Here is a 19,973-nt window from a genome sequence, read left to right as displayed (position 1 = left end):
AACAACACGGCAGTTTGCTTCATCTAGGCCAGCAAGAGAATCTCTCTGTTTTTAAAGGGCTCATTGGATTAGGTTAGTCTGAATCAGGATAATCCCCTTTATGATTAACTCAAAGTCAAATAATTAGGGATGTTAATTTCATCTGTGAAGTTTCTTTTGCCAAAGTAGAATAATCATGGGAGTGATATCCTTTCCACACTCAAAGGGTGTTGAAGATACAAGGATGTGAGTTATTGGGGGTCATTTTAGAATTTTGTCTACCACCATGCCTATTCCCCATTTTTACAGATTTGTGGCTCTGTCTTAGCATTCTGCTAAATGCCTGGCTCTGCAGATAACTGAGCTGAGGGTCTTGCATTTTACACAGCCTCTTCATGCCCACTATTTCATATAATCTTACTATAGCTTCCTGAGATATACAGTCCAATCTCCAATGAACCAAGGAGGGACTGAAGAACAGAGAATCTAAAAAGATGCCCAAAGTCACATAGCTAGAAAGCGGAACTTGAAATCCAGGTCCTCTGACTACAATTGTTATGCTCTTTCTCCTACATCTCTTTTCTGGGGCAACCACTGAGACAGAAGCTTGGCTTGGAGTCTGATCTACTTGGGGAGAAAGTCTCTTCTCACTTTATCTGAATGAGAACATAAGCCTTAAGGCCTTAAGCCTGCACTCCCACTTTATATTGAGTATGGTTTAGCACATACAAGAAGGTTTTTCATAATGACCCCAGGATTCCTAGAATGATGTATATATTAGTGTTCTATTGCTGCCTGGAAAACTACAACAAACTTAGCAGCTTAAAACATCACCCATTTACTAGCTCACTTTTTGTGTGGCAGGAATCTCTGTTCTCACAAGGCTGAAATTAAGGTGTTGGCTGAGCTGCATCTTCATCTGGAAGTTCAGGATCTTCTTCCAAGCTCATGTGGTTGAGGCAGGATTCCATTCTGTGAAGTTGTGGGACTGTTGGCTTCCTTGTTGGCTGTCAACTGAGGGCATCTGTCACAGAGGCCACCCTCACTCTTTTTCACTTGGCCACCTCGATTTTCAAACCAGTAATGGCATGTTGAGTACATCACATATCTCACATCTATTCAACTTCTGCCACCAGCCAGAGAAGGCTCTCCACTTTTAAGGGATCATGTGATTAGACCAGACTTACCTGTGTACTCTCCCAACTTAAGGTGAACTATGCCATATAACATAACGTAATCCCAGAAATGACATCTCATCATAGTAAAAGGTTCTGTGGATTAGTATATGGAATCTATGGGAATGGCATTTCCAGAATGCTGCCTTCCACAGTGTGTCTTATAAGAGTCATTTTTTTTTTCCTGCAATATATCTTAGAACACAAAAACATGGACATTGGGGCCAGGTGGCTTATGTTCAAATCCTGGCTCCAATGTCTACTAGCAGTACAAACTTGAGCAAGTTACTTAACCTCTCAGTTCCTAAATTTTCTTATCTAAAAAATGAGTTCATAAAAGTATGGGTCTCACTGAGTTATTTAATACTTTAAATGAGTTAATATTCCAGAAAAGAAATTGTCACATTGTAAGCACTATGTTGGTCTTTGTTATTATTGTTATTGGTCTGGTTATTACATATCCACTGATTTAGAGTCCAGATTACTTCTTTCCTCAGACCTATCACCTCACTTGTCTGAGCCTCAGCTTCTCTGTAATTTTAATATTATTTAACTGTCAAAAATGTAGTTTATATTTTAGTCCATTGGGGCTGCTGTATAACAAAATACCATAAGCTGGGTGGATTATAAACAATAGAAAGGAGGCTGGGAAGTCTACAATCAAGGCACTGGCAGATTTGGTCTCTGCTGAAGGCCCTCCTCTTGGTTCACACATGGCACCTTCCAGATGTGTCCTCATGTGATGGAAGGGGCAAAGCAGCTTTTATAAGGGCACTAATAAAAGCCAGGGCCTTTTTTATAAGGGCACTAATCCCATTCATGAGGATTCTACTTTTATGACCTAATTACCTTCCCCACCTATCCCACCTTCTCACCACTGTCACATTGGTGATTAGGTTTCAATAAACTAATTTTGGGAGGATTCAAACATTCAGACTACAGCAATTTATAATGGAAAGGATACATTTAAAAATTTTTTTAGTGTCTCTAACCCACAGGAAACACCAAAGGAATTTTTTACATAAAAGAAAACTTTGTTTATCTTATGGGTTTATTTTTTAAGTGAAGGAAACTGCAGATTCAGTTGACTACATTACATAACTGAGAATAGAACTATAGAACCTTTTTTAGTACTATACCCATTTTTTAAATGGCTTTTAATTCCATGTAAGGGCCAAGAGAAAGAAAGATGTAAAAAGACAGGAAAAGGAAGCTTAGGGCAGGACACAGAGGGTGAAAGGAGACTGAAGAAAAATGTGGAAGGGTTGGGAGGAAAGAGTAAAGAAAAAAGAAAGAAACAGGTAAGAGGAAAGGAAAGACTTAGGACTTAGCTAAGGACTTAGGTTGTCTCACTGAATCCTCAGAACAACTCAGTGAAGTAGGTATTATTGTCACCACTTTATAGATGAGAAATCAGCAGCTAAGCAAGTTTAACTTGTCTAAGGTCAATTATGTTAATGTACAGACATTAGAATCTACATCTTTCCAGAGCTCACTACAGTGTCCTGTTCCCGTGTTCTCAAGGACTAACAGTAAGATAAAAATTACTCCTCACAGGTTTTTGGTCCAGCCCTAAATGGTGTTCCTGCCACACTGAGAAAAGTCTTAGAAGGGCTTAGCTAGGCCCTGGGTTTCTTAGCACTGCCTTAGGATGTTAATTATTTAAGTCAAGACATTTGGGTTCTAGTTAAAGCCAAAAAGATTCAAAAAGTCAAGACATTGGAGTTCTAGTTAAAGCCAAAAAGTTTCATAACTCAGGATAATTCACTCTTCTGAGCCTCAGAACCTCCATCTGTACAATGTAGGCCTTAAACTAGATTAGCTGCCAAATTCCGAAAATCTATACTTAATATCAAGCTGCCAGATTTTCAACTGATGGTTATTCTTGAAGTCTTAGATGTCCCAGGCCATTCAGGTGCATGGCAGGAAGCAGTAGGTGGGGAACAATCTCAGCAGTAGTTCCAAGGATCTACCAAAATGGAGAGCCCATAGCTGTCTTCACATAGGCAAAAGGCTGTAATGGAAACTGGGAAGTAGCTATATTTTGTTGCTCCAGTTAGGACCACTCTACAGAATTTTTTAGGTTGTTCATTGCATAACCCTAGAAGGCGATATTCACACACACAGTTATAGGCCGTGGCCTTGGCTCCAGGAAGCCAGAATTAGAACCAATGGATAGAGGTCAGAATAAAGAAAATTGTGGCTCAATAGAAAAATACAAACTTCGTTATGTTTAGAGCTTCCCCTAAACATTGTGAAAACTTTACATCTGGGAGTATTTAGGAAGAGGCCATGTGATGTAGAGGATTCTACCATTGGATGGGAGTTTAGAGAGTACATAGTGACATTCAGGACTGATTTTTTTAATGTGGTAAATGCAAGCTGGGATATCTTCTTAAAGTCCTTAAGGCTTAATTTCCTGAGTCCATATTATTATGTCCACAATAATAGTACCTACCTCATATGACTACCATAAGTATACAGGAGATTTTGTGTGTGTGTGTGTGTGTGTGCGTGTGTTTACCTACATCTATATTTACATCTCTATAGCTACCTTTGCACAATGACCCACATGTAAAAGCTCAATAAATGTTAACTCACATTATAATTCTCTTTGCAACTATCAAATAAGTCTTCCGGCCAAGGAGAATTTCCTTTTACCTGTGTAGGCATAGGATTACCATCCATGCTTGCAGGCAAAGAATGGTAGCACTCTCAGAGGTGTCATTTTTCATTTAACATAAAGTCTATTCTATCTCAAGCTTGGAGCCAGAATTTGGTTAAATTTGTAGGTAAAGAGAGTGGTTCAAAATTATGATTATGGGCCACCAATTTCTAAGTTATCCCCTAACAAGACTATTTCTAATTTTTTCAATATTAGCACACATAATCCGCACAACAACTTGTAGAATTATACAGCATCTATTTCGAACCTCTCACTCCACAGCATAGATATTTTCTCACTGGGAAATAATTCAGTCAATTCATCTTGGAAACTTTATTGTCAAAGAGTATGTGTTTCCTGTGGGAGTGTCTTTTCTTGATGATAGGAAATGCAGATGTACTTAAAAAAAAATGTGACTCTCCGCCATAGCTGCAAAGACAGAGCTGTCAAAAGTAATTTCTGCATCCAAACAACTGAACAAAAGTGTCTTTGGCTGCTTCAAAAGAAAAATAGCAAACTACCTTATTTATGCTTAATGAAAAAACAGTCTGAGGAAGGACTATGAAGCTAACATTTCTGCCACTTAGGCCTCATTCCTTAGTGTGGCTCCACACAAGCTGAAGTCATTCTTACCTACAGGACGTTGCTTGGGCTGTCTGACAAAGACTCTCTCCCTGATCAAACATGAGTCAGGCTCTTCTGAGCCCTCTTCTTGATTAGGACTTGACCTTGGTCTCTGTCTTTGGCCTACTTAGTCCAGTTTTAGCAAAAATCCTGCTGTGTCAGTTTAGCAATTCCTCAGCCTTGGCATCTGATTAAATTCCTCAACCCCCACACTTGATATCTTATTACCCTGGCCTATCCTCAACAAGAACCCTGTCAATTCCCTTCAGCCAGAATCCCCCTTACTTCTGATGTTTTCTCTTGGAAATTTTTCATCCACTGTCTTCCCCCCCTGCCCCCTTTCTTGGCTATTTATACCCATTTGTCCTTTTGTACTCAGAGTTAAGCCCAATCTTTCTCCCCTACTGCAAAACTCCCATTGCAGTAATTCCTCTTTAATACAGTCTTTCTTACAGTCTTTAACAAGTGCCATGAATAATTTTTCTTTAACATATCCTCCATGTTCTCCTGCCTCAACCCCATCAACCTCTCCTCCTTCCTCTTCTTCACTTTATTTATTTATTCATTAAAAAACTCATTCATTCAGCATGAATGCATTGATGCAGGGGATATACATCTCCTTGGCCTGAGGGCATTTACAATCTAGTAGGGGTGCTAAGAAGACATTAGGACATGCTATTCTCCCCAGGGAAAGCTCCCCTAATTTTTCTAACTCACAATGCCTTTTAGCTAGTGTTTTGATCTCTAACAGCATTTTGTGATATTTACTAATTGCCCAATGTGGGTGACTCTTACCTCCCCAAATTATCTTTAGGTTTTTTTAAGAGAGGGGCCTGGCTCAAGCAGCTACTATTCTACCACTAAGCAGTATCTGGCTCTACTCCACCCACTTTTAAACTTACCATGTATTCTTCATCCAAGTCAAACTGGTTTTCCTCTTTTCTCTGGGATAGTTTGCTCTCTTCTTTATTCCTGCTCAGATTTGTATGGTTAGTGAGGTCTTAATTATCCTGTAAGACCAAGACTGAAATTTTCCTATGGAATGGTTTTTGAGTCTCTCTCTCTAAACTCCCAAAGAAAGCCCTACAAATGGTTGCTGAATCCAAATATACATGTGTCCATAACATTACGTTACTTGCTGATACTACTTACAGTGTATTACTTTCATACATTATATTTTTTGCTCATTCATTCATATTATTCCCCTTTTTAACTAGGTTGAAGACCCCATGGGAATGAAAAATATATCTGCATCTCCTCACAGTGCCTGGCCCAATGTTGAATGTGGTAGCCATCAACACACACAAATTAAATACTAGTTGAAATTTGATAAGTAGCAAGGAATCTGCAAAGTCATCAGAGAAAGTTTGCTTTGACAACCTTTTCTTTTATACAGAACTTTTGTAGAATTATTATTCTCCAAAGGTATAAATATGTTTCATTGATGGAGCAGATTTACTTTCCAAATAATTCTAACATTTCAGATCTTTACCTGAGTCTGCCATCCTCTGCTGCAGCACCTCCTGGTATAATCTTCGTAATAAATATACCAGGGTCATCTCCAATGTGGGGATTATCTGTCCCCCCAGCAATACTGAATCCAAGGCCAGAATTCCCCTGTAGAAACAATAAGCAGACATTAAACGATTTGGCCGTCACCTAAAACCTATATCCCCTTGCACTTTTCATTATGTTACTACTCAAATGGAAATCGGATGATAACAGTCTTGTGTGCAAAGTCATAAATTGCATGGTCAGCAGACAAAGGAAGGTCAGGAAAAACACTCAAGTTTGTCTCTGCACTGCAAGAATACAAGGCACATTTTATTTTTGCTTTTAAGAAATGTCTTCTTCATGCAACAATTAAGATGATTACCATAAAGTAGGAAATGAGAGCTTACAAATAGTGTAATGTGAACAAATGCAAAAAGTCATTTGAGTGTCAATTGTACAAATTACACATTCATATAAAAAATAATGAAAGAAACAAGTTACATGAAAATATTTGATTTGATAGAATAGTGAAATTTGCATGTTTTCATTTTGTTATTTCTGGCATCATTGCTCTAATATCACTTATCCTTCAAATAAATGTGTTCCTATATAACAAGAAACTGTGAATTCAGAAGGCAGGGCCCCCTTCTAGAGTCATAACACATGAAGGATACTTGTCAATAATAAACAGGCTTTAATTTGCTGTAGCAATGGACAAGGAATGCAATGCTGCTACAGCATGTAAATTTCAGAAGTGTGTATTCTAATAAAGCTTTCATACTCCTGTAAATTATGGTAATTGACATCCAGTGTTCACATATCCTTCAAAAATTTGTATGTAAGGCAGAATTAAAAGTCTCCCCCTAAGTTCATAAACCATTTTACTTAACATATTTCTTATTTATGTACTCTCTTTTAATCCCCATCTCCATGGCTACATTATGTTTCCATAGTTGTGTTCTGATTTCTTTTCCAACTTACATAATAGTTTAAGCCCTTTCTGTATGGCTAGACAGTCTTTGCAATTATCTGTTTTAAGTGGCTAAATAATATTTTATCAAGGTCATATACCACCATTTATTTAACCAGTCCCCTGTCACTGGATATTTAATTTCTCTATATACTCTTATAAAAAATATAGGTTACTAAATTTACAATCACTTGATTAAATTCCACTCTGGGATAAAAAGACATGAGGACTAAGAATTTAGTAGTTAATCCACAGAAATTAATTAGGGCATTCGATTGTTCAGAAAAGTTCAATGTCAAGATTAGATCATCTGTAACTTGATAGCTATACCACAACAAATGTCTAGGAAATGTTTAGAAATTTTTATTGACTGACTTAATAAAACTGAATTCCAGAGTGTTATTTTCACAACTGCACATTTATGTTGAAAGGTTGAAATTAGTAATTCAGCCAGTGCAACTAAAAACCCATTTCTTTATAATTCTGACATCTTCTTAATTCTACTTGTTCTTTAAAAAATCCAATGTTCATTGGACAGAGATACTATGTATTAGTAGTTATGTAATTATGAGTGTATTTAATATTGATTAAACCCTAGCTCTGTGCCTGGAACTAGACTAAGTCCTGAAGCTATATCAATGAACATGAAGTACAAAGCATAGGAATGGCTAAGAGGAGAAGCAAACAGTAGCTTAGTGAAGTAGTGTGACAGAGAGGGAAGAATTCATATAAAAGCCCTGAGGTGAGAAAGGGTATGCCAGATCCAAGAAACAGACAGTAAGGATGAATGAAGAAAGCGAGGAGAATTAGATGGCATGAGTCAATCATGAGGTTCATAATAGATTGGATGGGAATCCATTTTGGGTTTTAGGTACCTATTGACACCAAATGACTATATCAGTATTTGTTGAGTATCTCCTTTGTCACTGACTCGAAACTAAGGTTACAGAGATTAAGACCAGATGATTTCTGCCTTCATGGAATTCAAGACATAGCAGATAAAGCAGTGATAGCCTGGCATCTGGTGATCAGTACATTTCATGCACTATATAACCTCAACTACATTGTCATGTAGGCAGCCATGGAGATGATGTTTAGGTGACTTATGAGGCAGTTTCTCTAAGATCCAGAGATTCTGGAAAGAAAGGATTGGAAGATGAGTATCTTCAATATAATTTAAATCTAGCTCTAAGAACATCAACTGGAATACATTTGTCTTACTACAGTTGGCATCTCAGGGATAACAATGTCTTGATGAATGGGGTTAGGGAAGGAGGCAAGCAGAGATTAAGAGATATCCAGACGCTTTCTTCTGATAATATAAATATGTTTGGAGAGGGTATGCAAAACTTTTCCATTTGAGAAAGATCTAGCTTTTAACTTTGTCTATTTTATTTTTTAGCTCACACTTTACCCCCAGGAACACTGAACTGAACTACTAGTAGCTCTTCTCTGCACAAACCACACTGTTATTCACTTCTTTTCCTTTACTCATGCTGTTCTCCCTGCCAGAAACTTCCTATGTCCCCTTTGACTAGTCCAATTCTTCCCATTTTCTAAGATATGGCTTAGATGGCATCTGCTACAGGTAACATCAAATGATCATCCCAACTGTTCTCTGGGTAGGTCACTCCTCCTGTGTGTTTTTGTAGATTTCTATGCTTAGCTATGTCACACACTGTGTTATTTTGTAGTTATCTGTTTCTGAGTCTATCCTTCCTTCAAACTGAGCTTGTGAAGGCAGGAACTGAGTAGTATTCATCTTTGTTAGGCACATAGTATTGTCAGTCAATATTTGATGAGTGAATGAACAAGCAAACCTACAGAGAACGTTTCTGCCCTAAAGGGACGAACCAGAAAGGACATAATAGAAGCCCACTGTGTGTTAAGGAATGCTATGTGGAAACAGAAGCCATTTTGTTCTGTGTGGCTACAAGAATAAAAAATGGAAAGCCTGGTTATTCAAATTGTAGCTCAGCTGAAGGAAAAATGATGAGACAGACTGTCCAAATTGAGGATCCACTGCTTTGAAAGGGATGAGGGCTCTTTTATGAAGAAGGAGTTGGCTAGTCACTGGGTATGAGGGACCCAAGCATCTATTGAGAGGTTAAACTACATGACTTTAAAGGATTCTTTTGGGACTCTGGCTGGATATAGGAAAACTGCTCTTGCCAACAGAGAAAAAGGAATGCTTTAGGAACCTTTAGTGGGGGAAGTAGATCACTGTTGATGACCATTTTTTAAACTTCTCATTTTTTTAAACTTATCCTGGGAATTGACATGTCTTTGAAATAATAGCTTTGATAAAAACCTAGTAACATTTAACCACTATTTTTAGAATTGACTACAATGTGGAGAACATGGTGGCTCTGGCATTCGCTAATATATATCCTCCTGCCCCCCAAAAAAACTCTTAGGAAAAAAAATGAATGAATTAGGGAATTCACAATGAAAACAGGTAGGTAGAGACAGAGTGTAACTTGATTCCCGAAAGATTTTGTGTTTCAGTTGAAACCAGTCTGCCAGCTGGGTCTGGCCAGTCACCATGGTTCTTTAGAAGAGGTTCATCTGAATTCAGCTGAGGAAATGATTTAAAGTGCTCTCCCACCTCCCCTTATTGTTCTCTCCCAGCCTTCCCTTTTAGGTCTTTGCTACCAGCCAGCAGCATTCAGTGGAGAGAGGGACAGATAAAAGTGGCAGTGAAATTGCTGCCTGCTGCTCTCTCTGGCTGAACCGCTTCAGTCCCCCTGACAATCATCCCACAGCCTGCCAACTGCAGGGGCAGATCTCAGCTCCTCTCGCCTCTGAGCAGCAATCTCTCCACGTGAGCAGGCAGACCCCTGGCTGACACTCTTACATGTTGAAAATCATGACTAATTAACCTAGTGTTGATCCTTGAGCCAGTCAATGGAAACTTTGAGGTGCCACGCTGATAAGGGCAGCTTCTGTACAGAGTTCTGGATAAGCTGCTGTGCCCTTGCAGTTGGGCAGATTCCATGACTGATGAATGTGGCGGACATGGACCGTTCTTTCTCCCGGTTCCCAATCCTCTACCTTTGCTGACTCTCCCCTGGGAGCACAAGCCCATTGCCTAGCCAAATTGCATTTCCTGATTCACGTATTATATACCATCTCCCCTCAGAAAAAGAATCAGCAAAAAGGAAAGACATTTTACCATTTAATTGATGGTTACAAATATAAATACAATGTTTCCAGGAAAGCTCCTCTTTCATTAAAAGTTTATTCTCCAAATGAAAATGACCCCAAAATGGGGTTACAAAAAGGAAGAGAAAAATAAGTAGTGATATCATAATCACATGCATTTATATAATGTTCTACTGACAAAAACTTGATTTTTTAAAATTTAAGTTCTACTTTAAAATACTGTTTGATCTGATAATTTAATTCTGCCAATATATCTTAAAGAGATAATCAGAGATATGTACAAAGATTTGTGTTTAAAGGTTTTCTGCAGCATTATTTTTCTAATGTTAAAAAAAAAAAACCCAACACAATGGAAAACAAACATCTGTACAAGGAGAAATGGTCTATAATACTGTGGTACATCTATTTGAATGTGGAAATATTTTGGCACCATTAAAACTGCAGTGATATTTAATAACAGAAAAACTGTTTATTATGTAAATGTGAGAGAAAAAGTATATAAAATTTTAATTACAGTATGATTTCCACTGAAAATATTTTTTAACAATGACTTATTTTTAACAAGAAGATTATTAATTTTAATTAATAATGGTAAAATTGCTTAAATAACAATTCAAACTATCTAAGGAGGGGACTTTTAAAAAATATAAAGTCCTTAGTATAATACTAAAAATATACTCAAGGTAACTAACATTTGTTGCATGTTTATTCACAACTAAACAATGATCTAGGCTTCTTACAATCCCCTATCTGGCAGAAAGTAATAGCCCCCTTTTTATATATTAAAGCCAAAAACAAACAACAAACAAAAAACACTGAGGCTAAGAAGAGTGAAGTAACTTACCTAGAAACACAAAGCAATAAATGGTGGATTTCAGATACAAAACCAGATTTGTCAGGCTCCAAATACTACTTTGTCTCCATTCTATCACATTGCCTCTTCTGAGTTCAAAAAAATAATTTGATGATAGAGAAATAATAAAAATTATAGTAATAAGAAACAACTTTATTGGATTTTTGTAAAGGATTTAACTACTATCAGTACCATGGAAATATTTCAAAAATTTTCTAATGAAATGGCATGGTTTAGTGGAAAAGCCTGGCCCATTTAGACCTGGGCTTGAATACTGGTTCTGCCATTGCTAGCTGTTGTGACACCAGATAAATTTCTTAACCTAGGATCCAGTTTCCTCATCAGTAAAAGGGAGATAGTGATACATAGCTCACAGAACTTTTAGACAGATGAGAACAAATGACACATGCACTAACAGAGTGCTCAGCATGGCACATGGGTGATGATCAATCAACATTGGTTCATTTTCTTTGGTTAGATACATAGCACTGTTAAAGGGCCCTTACAAATGTGAGGGTAGTAAGAGAGAATAGTTAGACAATGTACTCTTTCACTCATGCCTTTACTTATTCGTCCAGCAAGTATGAATCCCTGCATTTTAACCTACACTGTTGTTATATGTTGCTCCTCTTGGGAAAAATAATTTAGCTAGAAATACTGAATTTGGGGGGAAAAGTGAACATCTATCTCTTCCTTTCACTAACTGAAAAGAATCATCAACTTTCAAGTCTATCTTACGCATAGGTGCTACAGCAAAGACATTTGTTTATTTTTGTTTAATATAGTTTATACTAAAAAAATTTCAGATGTTACTTGAAATATAAAATTATTCTTCAATCCCTAATCTGTAAATTTCTGATATGTACCCATATTTAAACTGACTACTCTATAACTTGACCATTGGTCAACAAATGTAATTTAATAGTGAATAATATAAGTAGATAGCATAAAGATATCAAAAAAGACTTAAAAAGATAATAGAAAATTAAAATAAAGAACTGTTTAGGCTACATGCCAGGAGAAAAATATCACTTGATAGAAAGGTCCATCGGTTGTCAAATAATCTTCCAAATTGTTCAAGAAAATATATATATTTTTTGACAGTAAATCTGGGGTGGCACAGAGAATAAAAAGGTATCTTTTTCGTAGACATTAGCCATTGAAATCATTTAGTCTTTCTCACACTCACCTTCTATAGCATACTGTGATATCAAAAGGTGAACAGCCCAGACCAATTACTAGGGTGTAAGAGTAAAAGAGTAATGCAGACAGTTCTAACTACTGTTGATTACAATGAAGTAAACAAAGACTTTCCCCCTTAAATTTTTACTATTTTTTAAAAATGTTATCTAACAATACATGTACCTTGGAATAGATTCTCAGGCCAGGAATAAGCAATGCCTGTTTTCACTTACTTACAATTTCCAGGATTTATATTTGGATATCCCATAGTTTGATCCATTGAATTGCATTTTTTTCTGGAAGCTGCTGGGTAGAGAAGGCACCGGGTGACTTTATTTGGGGATTGAAAACTGTTTACAGGAAAGTGCTTTAACAAGATGGGGGATGATAGAAGGAAGAAGTTCGACAAATAGCAAGAGAGAATGCCAGATTACTGTTGATCAAAAACTCCTGAGAAGTAAGAGGGTAGACACTGTAAAGGTAGACTATTATTATTTGTGTGTGTGTGTGTGTGTGTGTGTGTGTCTGAAGGCATTTTGGCCTTAGTGGAGATATGTGGCAGTAGTAACTGATGAGAAAGAGGCAAAATGGAGAAAAGATTTTAGAGCATATAGTAGAGGGGGGACTCAAGCATGTCTGTGGGAAAAAGGAAAGAAGCCCCTGGAAAGGGAGATTGAAGGTGCAGGAAAAAAGGAGAGAACGTGAGAAACAAAATTCTGAAGAAGGAGGTGTGAGAATGGGGTTCTGAGTCTAGATTCTTTGAGTCCTACTATAGGTACTGATTAAATATATGTGGTATCGCGACAAAAATAATGCAATGATATTGTGCAAGTTCGTGTACTGAAAAGAGGCTTGTATGTGAAAAGATCTTCACAAAATGGCTTTAGGTAAAGAAAGCAGAATACAAGGTAGGATTTAAACTTTGACCTCACTTTCTAACATGTATGCATAGAAAAAGTTTTAAAGTATGCTCACTAATTTGTTAATAGTGGTTCTCACTAGGCATCAGAATTATAGATCTCTTTTCTTTTGTCTTTTTGGGCAACTCCACTTTTAATTTTTCCTTATAAGTATATCTTGCTACACAAACACGTACATATGTTACACATGTAAAATTTGTCTAACACAAAGAACAAATGAAAATTGGCTTTTGAGATAGAATGACTCAGCCACGGGTAGGGGGAGGAATACCTTTCTCCCTGAGATAAGAATAACCATGTTTCTATAGGTAAAGTTATAATGTTTTTTTAAAGTGGAAGAAGTTATAGGGCCATTTCAAGGTAGAGGAGAAGGAAGCTGGAGGAATACTTGACCGATGATAGGTCTTACATTTAGAATTCAGGACATCAGAGGAAAAGATCTGGAATGAAGTTGGGGAGTTAAATAAAGCAGTAAAGGGTGGGAACTGCAGCTGTGAGGCAAGAGAGAGACACAGGAATCATCTGGGGTCTGCTAAACAGCACTGCGGTGGGACATCATCAGCGTGTTATTGGATTTTCTCTCACAGTACTTAGTAATCTTGAAATGTAAAAAGGGAAGGTTTGGTTGCTCTAGGGCTGAGGTTTGGAAAGTAAATTTGGTTGGTTCTCAAAGTAATTAATAGCATGTAGAGAGGATAGGAGAAAAAGAGAAGCAAGAAAGATGCTCATAGACTGAAAGAACAGAAGCGGGTGAGGAGACTGAGATCATAACAAGGTTAAAGTATAGATTTATGGAGAACAGAAAGTGGAAGATGGGGCAGCAGGCTGCGGACACTGGGGAGAGCTGAGGTTGGAGAGGGTAACAGGGGCCAGACCCTGGGGACCTAGTAGGACACTGTAAGGTTTGGGGGACAGGAAAAACTTAAAATAGGAGAGTAACCTGATCTGATTTAGTTTAATATTATACCTGTGTCTGTGTAAAAACTTACTGGAGAGGGCTAAAGGAGAGAACAGGGAGACCAGTTGCAGCACTCCAGGTCAGAAATTGATAGCAGCTGGACTCGTCTGGTAACAGTGGGGATTGCAATTTGAGCAATGATTTGGAGGTAGAATTGGCAGGACTTACTGATGGCTGAAATGTGAGAGGTGAGGGAAATAGAAGAATCAAAGCTGATGCATAGCTGGACAGGGTAGCTATGTATGAGAAGAAGAAGACTGTGGTGGGGATGGGGAAACCAGTTTGGGAAAAGTAAATCAAGACTTCTGTTAGGATCCTTTTAGGTTTGAGAGATCAGAAATGGAGAGGGGGGAAAAATGCTGATATCTTGAGAAAGAATAATAATAATAGGTAACACTCATTGAGTGCTTTCTATATGTCAGGCACTGTGCTAGACCTTACAATTGCCTGCTGAAGGAAAGTAAAGATACTGGCCAGAAAATAGGATGGGCTGTTGCAGGAAGAAGTCCCATGCACAGTTATTTCCTTTAAACCCTACACCAACTTCTTGCAGGTATATGTGAAAGTTTTCTGAGTGCCAGATGTAGGGGTATGTGGAGAAACTAGATTATTTGAATAAGGAGTGACATTACAAATGTGATGTTTTACAATGACTAATTCAAGAGCAGTGTGCAGGCTGAATTAAGAATAGTCTGGGTGGGTAGAATCAGAAAGCAAGAAGAACAATATGGGATCAAATACAGTATTTAAGCAATTAATTCTTAAGATCTGCTTTAGGATGTTGTCAATGATACTCTAACTACAACATTTCTAAGTAATATCAGTCTTGTACCCTGTCAGTATTTAACTGAAATGCCACTAGAAGCAAATATATACTCAACAGTTCCCTACATAGTTTCTTAATTTCTTGATCATTTTTCCGACATAAGTTGGTATCAGTGGAGTCCCTCTCTTGTACAACTACATATTAGTCTGTGTTAGTCCAGATCCTCTGAGAAGCCAATGTCAAGGCAGGATTAAATGTGAAGTTTTTATTTAGGGAAGTGCCTGTGAGAGAAATGGGGAAGTAGCCAGGAAAGGCTGGAAGAGCCATTAGATCACCATGCATGTGGGATTCCCCAGTGAAGGAGAGACAGAAGGAAGATTGGTTGGAGGCCTCCTAGACTGCTACTGGGAAGTCCATCAGAGGAATCTCATTTCCCCCAGAATGGGTCCTGCCTTAGTAGCCATGAAGCTCTGGGTCACTGGTGCAGAGCAGCCCTTAGGAAGAATGGCCTTGGGACAAACTCCAAGATCTATTTCAGATTTCAGAGTGCAGCAGCTGGTCTCTTGGTGAATTATGCTCCCTGTAGTTGGCAGTCACTGAGGCACATCATCGTGACTGCCACACAGGTCAACATTGTGAGGATTAAAGAAAACATATCTGCAAGCCAGTGATATAATCTGGGGGTCACCATTTTATAAAGTGCTCACCATTCCCTGAACTAACCTGAACTTTCTTCTGCGTAGCCTTTATATACCCCTGGGCAGCACATAAAGAAGAAATGCCTAACTCAGAGTAGATCCTCACTTTCCCTCCATTATTCTCCTCTATATAACTCTGTAACTGGTTTACAATTCATTATTGCACACTGCACATTGTATTGTGCTTGTTTACATGTTTATCTTCCCTATTCCACTGTATCAATTCAAAATATCAAAACAGTTATTCATTTTCTATGGCAGAATTGTGTAGCACTTATATATGAAGACAACTGAACAAATTTTTGCATGAACTGAATTGAACTGACCTGCTTCCTTTTCCTGGAATGCTTCTCCTTGTCTTTGCTGTTGAATTCCTAGTCAAAAATCAAACTCTATCTCAATTGCTATCTGTCATGTTTTCTCCAACTGCTTCTGGCAGATGTGATTGCCCTTCTCTCTATGCTTCCACATAACTTCATTCATAATGTGAGTAGACCACCAAGTTATTTGTATAAGTGTCTCTCTTTTTCTAGAGTCTCAGCATCTGGAAGGCAGGGGCTACACTGTGTTTGCAATTGTATTCTAGCTCTCAATCTTATTCTTGGTGACAGCAAATATTCAGTAAATGTTTGTTGAGCTAAACTAAATTAAAGAATAATCAAAAGAATTTGTGTGATTGGGCTAATAAGGAAAGGTAGGGTGAAGGGTGTTACTTGGTTTTAAAGCAAGAAGGCCAAAGCTTGAATCACCTAATTAATTCTGCAATTATTTGAGTACATGCTATGTGTTCAATATTGTGTCAAACTGCAAGCAAAAGAAAGAAAAGACATGGTCCTTGTTCTCAAGGAGCTCACAGTCTAGTTGGGGAGATGTGCTGTATACATGGGGAACAGCGAGACTACGGCACAAAATTTCAAATTCCTCTTTGGTTCCTCTTCTCTCTGGGTCCTCTAATCCATCATTTACCAAGTTCCGTTGATCCTATCACTTGTGTAACTTCTGTTTTCATCCTCTACTTCTATCCTAGCTAATTTTCCCATTCCTTATTGACCAGGATATCACAAAATCACCGTATCAACAAATGGCTACTATATTTGCCATTTCTTTTGATTCATTGCATTCCCAAAGTATAATTTTCCCATGTTCTCTCGAATCAACAATTTAGATATTCCTACTTTTTTTTTTTTTATTCCAAATCTTTAAAAACCACCAACCATTGAACAAAACAATCTCTTTTTACTCTTTACTGAACCGTGAGGACATTTCAAGAAAGGCTGATCCCCAGAGTTTTTCTTTTCTGGCAGTATACACTTACTGTTTCTCTCTAGTATTTCTTGGCAATACTGTAGGTTCTCACTTGCTACAGACATAAACTTATTTCCCTTAAAAATAATTTCTCTTTAAAATGGTAACATGGGAATAATCATCTGTGACTCTGCCTAACAAGCCTTCAACCCTTACCCCTATCTTTACCAGTCTTGACTAGGTCAAGAGGGATGGAAATGGACAGTTGCTATCACCCGTTAGGTGCCACTCCCTTGAAACTGATAAAGAAAGCTAGCTTTGTAATCATTCCTGCTGTGTTTAGATCCTATCTTTTCTATTTCTTGGTTTGTGACTCTGAACAATGCTCTTAAGTTCTCTGAACTACAGTTTCTTCACCTGAATGAAAGGAATACTAGTTCCTTTTAAGCTGCTTATAAACTAGCAGTACTCAAAGTGTCTTCAAGATAAAATAATAAGATGTTATTTGTGTTTTGCTTTGTGGTTACTTGTGCACTGTTTTGGTGCCTTAGTACAAATCAAGGCAGTGGCACCAAAGTATGCTAGTAATCATGCAATTCTTCACTACTATATACTCACAAAAGAGAGTAAATTAAGAATATATTAGATGAAGCAGTAAAAATGATTAATTTTAATTAATCTTGACCTTTGAGTCCATGACTTTATAATATTCTGTGTGATAAAATGAGAGGTATGCATAAAACACTTGTTATATATCACACTTTTTTTTGGAGAGAAAAAAAGTGGTGCAATTATTTGAGTTATAAGCTAAATTAACCACATTTTCATTGAATGCCATTTTTACTGGAAAGAATGCCTAACATATAAACTATGGTTATTTAGTATTGGGTACTTGGAAAAAGCTTTTCTAAAAACTAATAAAATTAGCTTGATTTTTCAGGGAAAACAACTGATAATTGTTGTCAATAGTAAAATTTGAGTTTTCAAACAAACATTAGAATTTAGAAACCTTACATTTTCCTCCATGAGTATTACAGATTCCCGAGATGAAAACACTTTTCTAACAGAATGGATGGTAATATTGACAAATACGATTTTCTGATATTGTATAATGAAATGTGTCATGGTTTGAGATTCCACATCATAACTAAACTTTTTAAAAAACTACCATTTTTCAGGTTTTAGTGCAGTATCAAAGAATACCCACAATTATTTGAAAAGGCTATGAAAACATTCTGCCTTTCCTCATTCACACGTGAGTGGAAAAAAGTACATTTTCCTCATTTACTCTAATCAAACACATACAGAAGAGATTAAATGTATATGAAGATATGAGAATCTAGCTATTAAATTAAGCCAAATATTAAAGAGGTTTGAAAAATGTAAAACAAGGCCACTCTTCTTACTAATCTTTGCTTTGAAAAATATAGTTATTTTTGTAAAAATTACTTATGCTAACATGTAATGGGTTTTTATAGTTATTTTTAAACTAATAAATTAATACTTTAAAAATTTTCAGTTTTGGTTTCTAATATGGTAAACATTGGTAGATAGAATGCATATAAATAATATAGGGGTTCTCACTAATTTTAAAATATTAAAAAGGGTTCAAAAGGGGTCCTGAAACCAAAATGTTTAAGAACTGCTCTTGTAAACATTCTATGATATAATTCCCATAAAGCACTTAACATGATACATTGCAAGGGCTCAATCAATGCCAGAAGGCCTATTTATACCACATGCCCAACAAAGTATTAGCCAGCATTATAATTTCTTGAAATCACCCCCAATTCTTATCCATTCTCCTTAGTTGGAAAGAGACTCAAGGAGCTGAGGCTTGGGAATTGAGAGTGCTTGAGGAGGGAGGGAGGAAATGGATTCATCACAGTTTCATACTTATAAAATTAATAATACTATTCACCATCTCAGAACATGGCATAAAGGACCAGTTCCTAAGTGAAAGAACTTTCAATATGATGTGCTTTTCTGCAGCTGCACTGAGATTTTAAAAGCACTCAAAATCTACCCGTTTGAAACCTGCAGCACAAGCACCCCCATGCCTGGTACGACTCCACATTCTCACACCAAGTGTATCATCAGTCAAAGGCTTCTTAAAGCTATGCTCAGCGTATAGCTTTCCATTCCACTTGACAAATGCAAGAAGCACTGGCAATGGTAAAGATTTCAAAGTCCTAACTTTTTGATTTGTTTTAGGCAACTTTATTTGTAGGTTCTGTTTCCTTTACTAAATGACATCGTGTGTAAATTTCAGAGCTATGTTGAGATCAGCACCCCTTTGGCACAGAAATCCAAACTCCCTTCAGCCCATTATGGCTTATTATTGCTTATCTTAAAATATGTTCATTGGTATCCAAACAATCCTAACTTTATAGTGCTGCCCGTAAAATCTAGACCTAGGAAAAAGAAACATTTTCTGGGAGCAAATGGACTCAACGTTATGTCACAGGTATATGTTGGGAGAGGGAGGTGCAGGTAGGCAAAAGCAGGCTCTATGTGCTCCATTTCCCTTAGGGGTACATTTGTTTTCTTTGCAACCCTGAGGATTGGGGTTAATATCTAAATTCAATAGCTTTTGTAGGGGACAAAAGAATTTTAAGTCATGAACACCAGTCTCCTCTTTGACTTCCTCTTGTATCTCTCTCCTTTTTGTTCACAAGTTCCAGCCATCATGTTCCCTTTGATGGTTTTCCAACACTTCAAGTTTCTTTCTGCCTTGGGAATTGTTTCCTCTTATATCTATCTTCAGGATTTTTTCCTTTTTATTCTTCAGATCTCAGCTCAAATGTTACCACCTCAAAGGAAGACTTCCCTGACCACCAACAAACTATTCTTCTTACTACCATCCTAGATCACTCCCTATCTGATCACCCTGTTATTTTCTTTATATATATATCATTTATCACCATCTGACCTTATTTTGTTAATTGCTTATGTATTTATTGTCTGACTACCTCACTAGAGTGTAAGATCCAGGAGGCAGGAACCCTTCTGTCATGTGCACCTCTAAATGTATTCTAGAATAGTGCCAGGCACATAACAAACATTAAAAAAATATGTGTTTAAGAAATGAGTGACTCAATTAATGAGACACTGTAATATAGTGGAAAGAATACAAGTTTTGGAACTGATAGACCTGGGTTTGATTCCTGCTATGGTCTGAAGGTGTTTCCAAAATTCATGTGTTGGAAACTTAATCCCCACTGCAACAGTGGTGGGAAGAGGAGCCTCTTGGGAGTTGTTTAGGTCATGAAAACTCTG

The 19,973-nt window shown here is 37.3% G+C and overlaps 1 protein-coding gene across 11 annotated transcripts in view; it reads right to left on the bottom strand.

The window, feature by feature from the left end:
* Nucleotides 1-19,973, bottom strand: part of DLG2 (discs large MAGUK scaffold protein 2) — a 2,032,915-nt gene that overhangs the window by 549,548 nt on the left and 1,463,394 nt on the right. For all 11 annotated transcript variants that reach the window (XM_063094161.1, XM_063094165.1, XM_063094169.1 and 8 more), the window contains one exon: nucleotides 5,936-6,060. In XM_063094161.1, coding sequence (XP_062950231.1) covers nucleotides 5,936-6,060 — 125 coding nt within the window. The remainder of the gene's footprint in view (nucleotides 1-5,935; nucleotides 6,061-19,973) is intronic.

Source organism: Cynocephalus volans, chromosome 4, assembly GCF_027409185.1.
Source record: "Cynocephalus volans isolate mCynVol1 chromosome 4, mCynVol1.pri, whole genome shotgun sequence".
NCBI lineage: Eukaryota > Metazoa > Chordata > Mammalia > Dermoptera > Cynocephalidae > Cynocephalus > Cynocephalus volans.
This window is presented reverse-complemented; position numbering and strand designations above follow the sequence as displayed.